The 5,466-nt window shown below is 58.8% G+C and overlaps 1 protein-coding gene across 1 annotated transcript in view; it reads right to left on the reverse strand.

The window, feature by feature from the left end:
- The window catches only part of CELSR1 (cadherin EGF LAG seven-pass G-type receptor 1), a 72,856-nt gene that overhangs the window by 31,930 nt on the left and 35,460 nt on the right, over positions 1-5,466 (reverse strand). Inside the window, exons 16-17 of the mRNA XM_042782933.1 lie at positions 3,628-3,912; positions 543-689 (exon numbers count right to left, since the gene is read on the reverse strand). Of these exons, the coding sequence (XP_042638867.1) occupies positions 543-689; positions 3,628-3,912 (432 nt within the window). The remainder of the gene's footprint in view (positions 1-542; positions 690-3,627; positions 3,913-5,466) is intronic.

The following is a 5,466-nucleotide window of genomic DNA, read 5'->3' on the forward strand; positions in this document are numbered from 1 at the left end:
TCCTCTGACAGCCACGGGGCTGCCAGGAGCAGAGCTGATTCTACGGGCAGTGGGCACTGTCCCAAGCGGCAGTCTTTAGTAGCTGAGATGGATCTATGACAAATACTTTAAAACAATTAAACACGTTCAACCCATCTTGTAGCATAACCATGCTTCTGGCTTAAAGAATTACATGCATGAACTATGCCGGATTGTTTTTTTTGGGGGGTGGGGTCAAGGAGTGTGGCCTTCCTGCTGGTCACCTGTTCTAAGTGCGTCAACCTAAAACCAAAAAATCCCCAATCGGAGGCCCGGAGTGGGCAGACCCTCACTGCGTGCCAGGGAGGGCTTGCTCATGTACCGTTCCACCCCCTTGCATGCCCGTCATGTTATAAATCACTGAGATACTTGCCAATCAGCTCTGGCGCCAGCACATGCCCAGGTGTCCCCGAGTCAGCTGCTGGTGGGGACACAGGCTGCTCTCCAGGACCCCTACAGAGTGCCACACCCCACCCCAGCTGGTAAGAATCCCCAATAGCGCAGGCAGGCCTGGGCAGCCCTACCTTTCTTCCTGTCAGGTGATTTGAAGAAGTCTGCCGGGAAGAGGACCGAGGACCCCAGCTCCTTTGGGTACTCTTCTTGTATGTCCTCGAACCGCGGCACCCGGGCTCCCGTGAAGTTAGACTTGTTGAAGACGTCCACGGCAAGGACTGTGGGGGCAGTTCATTTCAATCACACACAACCCCCAGGTCTGCTCACGGGAGCTCTCTGGAACCATTACTGCTTTCAAAGGGACCAGAGCTGCTGTCACTGCCCAGCGAGCTTTAGCCCAGACACGCCTTAGGCCTTCTTGGGCTTTACCCTGAGTTCTAGGGCAGGATACCCCGGAGTGAAGAGAGACAATGGGAGGAGACACGTGGTTCGATGTGGCGTCCAGAGGCCACCACACCGGGGTCTGTGGTGGGCTGAGCTCTTGGGGGCAATGCAGAGTGCAGCCCTACAAATGAGCATGGTGTCATATGTGCATGGTGTCACACATATATGTGGTTCCACACATGTGCATGTTGCTACACATATGCATGTTTACACCTGTGCATTGTTACGTACATGCATGGTTTCACATGTGTGCATGGGTGCACACATGTGCATGGCATTACACATGTGCAGTGTTACGCGTGAGCATGGTGTTACATATGTGCACAGTGCTATACATATGCATGGTTTACACACAACCAGTGTTACATACATGCACAGTGTTACACGTGAGCATGGTGTTATACATATGCAAGGTGTTATACATGACCAGTGTTACATATGCATGGCATTACACATGTGTACAGTGCTATGTGTGTAAATGGCATTACATGAGTGTGTAGCATTACACATATGCATGTACACAGTGTTATACATATGTATGATGTTATGTGTGAGTACCGTGTTACGCAGATGGTTTTACAAATGGTCAGTGTTACATGTGTGCATGGTGTGACATACAGATGATCTTACATATGTGCACAGTGTTATACATATGCATGGTGTTACATGTGTGCATGGCGCCGTACACACACGTGGCATTACCAACCAGGTGCATGCCCCAAGCATTTGGTACACAAATGTGGCACTGTGACTTCTACGTGTAACCTGAGAGAGTGGCCCACAGCTGGGGCTCGCTCTCAGTCCCAGTCCCCTTCTCCCTCTGGGACAGGCTGAGCAGGCCTGAGACAGACCAGAGAGCTCTGGGCTTTGCATGAGGGTGACATGTCCAAGCCTGCAGCTGTGGGGGTATGTCTGCACTGCTCTGAGGGGCCCGGCCACAGGCCAGGTGGGGACCTGGGTTCTCCAGGGAGATACCCTGAGCCACCTGCCAAGCTGTCAACTCATTATCCTCAGCATGACGGGTGCCCCCCCGCTGGGGCAGGGCGGGTGGGTGCCTGCCCCCCCGCTGGAGCAGGGTGGGTGCTTGCCCTGGAGGCACAAGGTGGTCAGGGGCTGAGAGCTCGGGGAGCAGGAGGAAGAGCTGAGAGGAGCCCTTGGTCCTGAGGAGACTGACAGTGACCACGTCCTGTGACTCGGCGGCTCTCAGCCAGTGCAGGAGGGGACCTTCGAGAGAGGAGGTGGGCACACAGAGACATGTGTGGGATCCTGCCCACGGGCTCCAGAGGTGGGACCAGGTGTACGTAGGGCTGGTGCTCCTGGGCCCTGTCCAGCCCTGAGCTTTTGGGGCTCCACCAGGCTCTCTCATGGGACAGGAAGTGGGGATACTGGGGGCTGGCCTTCCTATCCTGCCTCCAGCGATGGTGGGGAGCCCATGAGTCCACCTCCACCCCAGGGCCAGGCAGGTCAGAGCAGCCTGACTGTTTTCTGGGCAGGAACCAAGGCCCCTCCTGCATCAGCCTCCCAGAGACTACAGTGGGGTGGGGGGGGACCAGGCCCTTCCCAAGATAAACAGTAGGGGCACCTTCTGGGAGCCTCAATGGGCAAACCCCTCTGTGATGGTTATGTTTGTGTGTCAACTTGGCTGGGCCTGGTTGAGTGGCTGGGCAGCTGGATGTAGTATTCCCTATGATGAGACTGGTAGTCAACTTTATGGTGGGATCTACCACAAGCAGCTGAGTAGCTGCCTTTGGGTATGTGGTCTGCTTCCTGTATATAAGGAGAAGCTTTGAGAATGGTCTCTAGCCTATGGCACGTTTGGACCCTGCATGTAGCCATGTCGTTGGTCAGCAGCCTGCTACGCTCTGCCGACCCTGGCCCTTACAATGGACTTAAGTTAATGGCCTGCTGTGTGGTTTGGTAACATCGGGATTGTGCCTTTTTACCTCACCAGCCAGCAGCTATCTGAGTGAAGAAACGCCTCTAGCTCCAGTGGGCCAGGAGCAGGAGGCAGAGCTGGACCCCAAGGTTGAGGGGCTTTGACCCAGCCCCTAGAGCCTGCCACTTAGAACTTGGGCTTAAAGCCTCCAAATTGTACGAATAAACTCCTGCTTGTTCAGGCCATCCCATCTGTGGTATATGCCTGTCAGAGTGGCACTAGGGAACTAGAACACCCCTCTGAAGGGACAACCTTTTGTACTGACTGCACCCATGGGCCGTGGGACTTTGGCCGCTCTGTCTGGGCAGTGGTGGGGGCACTGGTTCTCCCACGGAGGGCCACCCTGTTGAAGAAACCGGCCAGTTGCTCCCGGCCCCGAATTGTCCTGCAAGTCTGCATCTGTTCTGCATGCTGCTCCACACCCTGCCACGCAGGTCATGCCCCCCACTGCTCGGGGTCCCGATGACAGAGGGATGCCTGGCTGCTCCCCCAGTGTCCCTCTGTGGTGTGACCCCAAGAGGGAAGCCAGACGGGGCCACACGGTCATGGCCAGGGTCGCCAGAAAGAGTCCATCCTGAGTGCATGGGTGCGCTGGCCGCCAGGATTGTACCGCAGCCACGTGTCACCTTCCGCAGCCCACTGGCTGGGGGGTGAGGTGTGATCACATACCATCTCCCCAACAGCCCCTGGAGGGCTGCTTCTCCCCAGTTCACAGCCAGGAACGTGGGGGTGGTCCCTCTTCTAAGTGGCCAGACCTCCCGGTGGATCGGCCTACGGAGGTGGCAGCCCAGGTGTGCTGCATCTGAGAGGCCTGCCCCCACGGGCCCCGCCCTTACTCATGTTGGGGGTGACGATGATGAAGGGCCGCAGGTAGGTGGTCCTTAGGTTGCGCGCCACGGTGCTGAAGTAGGCCTCGAAGTGCCGCAGCAGCTGGGCCGAGCCGCCCTCGTTCCTCTGTATCTGTTCCCACGTGGGCCTGGTGGCCGGGGCCAGGAGGGCGCTGCCCACGCTCACCACGTCCTGTCCAACAGAGGGACGACGCTCAGCCTCGGCGTGCCATGCGGCCACATGCCCGGTGGTCACGGCCCGGCTGCCCACGCTGACGCCCGCAGCAGCCTGAGCTGAAACAAGCAGCCCCTAGCAGGGCCCCCAGGTCAGAGACCACGCCGGCAGGACCAGAGGGCGCATGCTGGTTGGAGTTAATCGGAGAGGAGGAAACGTTTCTGAGAGAGGAGCCTGTGGAGGTGTCTGCCCCAGAGCTGCGAGGAGACACCCTGGTCTCAGCAGCGCCCCCCCCAGGTAAGCCAGGTGGGCAGCAACGGCCACCTCCTCTGAGCAGACGGCCCCACCGCGGGGTCAGTATCCCGCAGAGTCTGGCAGATTCCTGGCCTCCTGCGCACCCCACAGTTCATGGGAACAATAGTGGGGACCAGGTGGTGCACTGAGGCAGTGGGGTCTCTGCAGGGTCCCTGGGCCACATCTGGTCAGGAACCAGGCTGCCCCTCGTGAGAGCCTGAGTGTGAGCCGGCCCCCCAGCACTGACCCTCAGGCCTTGGTGTCAGTCAGGCCTGGGCCTGCTCAGGCCCCAAGGGGTCTCTGCGGAGGTGGGGGTGATGGAGGGGAGTAAACGAGGAAGTGTGAGGCAGCTATTTCCCAGTGGGTCACGTTTTGGGACCAAACAGGTGCCTCACCCAATATTCTTAGAGCTAGGTGTCTGAGCAGAAGCAACGGGAAGGGGTCTGGCAGGGGCGGGGTGTGTGCAGAGCCGTGGGAGTGCAGCAGGGAGGGACCTCTGGGAGCCACCCCACAAGTCGTGTGACCTCGGCTAAGCCAGTTTCCCTAATTGTAAGTGCAGTGATGCCAGCACTGCCTGGTAGGCCGTGTGAGGAACAGGTGGGTGACTTCACATGAACCGCTAAGAGCATGGCCGTCACGCGGCTGCCAGGCCGCTCGTGATGGGGTGAGCGCGGACTGCAGAGACCCCGGGTGGAGCGGAGGCGTGTGCGCCGCCTGGTGCTGCAGCGGCTTCGTCTCTGCCTGGGTCACTGCTACACCCTGCAGTCAGCAGCTCAGGCAAAGTCGTGATTTCCCTAAAAACCGGGGGAAACGCCACAAAATTACACAGCGTTGATCTCACGTAAAGTGGCCTGTGTTCCCAGTGAGGTGCGTGGACAAGACTGACAAGTGTTTACTGTAGGCAGGGCCCCTACAGATGGGCAGGGCCCTGTTAGAGACGGGGACATTCCTACGGGGGAGACGCACTCACAGAGGGGGTGCTGTGACGGAGGGGACGGTCTGATGGAGGGGACACTGACCCAGAGGATGGTCTGACGGAAGGGACGCAATGACAGAGGGGACAGCCTTACTCATCTCCACGTCCTGGGGGCATGGGGGGCCCTGGAAGATGCCTGCCCTTCGTCTGCCCCCAGCCCTTTCTCCTCTCCCCATGCCTGCCCCCTATCCAGGAGCTCAGCAGCGATGGATTCAAGGGTCTGCGTGACCTCGGTCTCGGCCAGCTCTCTGTGGGGCGCGTCCTTATCTCCCCCGACCAGGATGGCACAGGGGTGGGGGGCTTAAGAACTCTCTGCCCCAGGTCCCTGGGCGTCATCCCACACCCCCCAAAGGACAGGGACTGCCCAAATGCCGCCCTACACCTCCCTGAGGGCCCAGAGACT

This window comes from Orycteropus afer, unplaced genomic scaffold, assembly GCF_000298275.1.
Source record: "Orycteropus afer afer isolate SDZICR_OR568_19922 unplaced genomic scaffold, OryAfe1.0 scaffold00524, whole genome shotgun sequence".
Lineage (NCBI taxonomy): Eukaryota > Metazoa > Chordata > Mammalia > Tubulidentata > Orycteropodidae > Orycteropus > Orycteropus afer.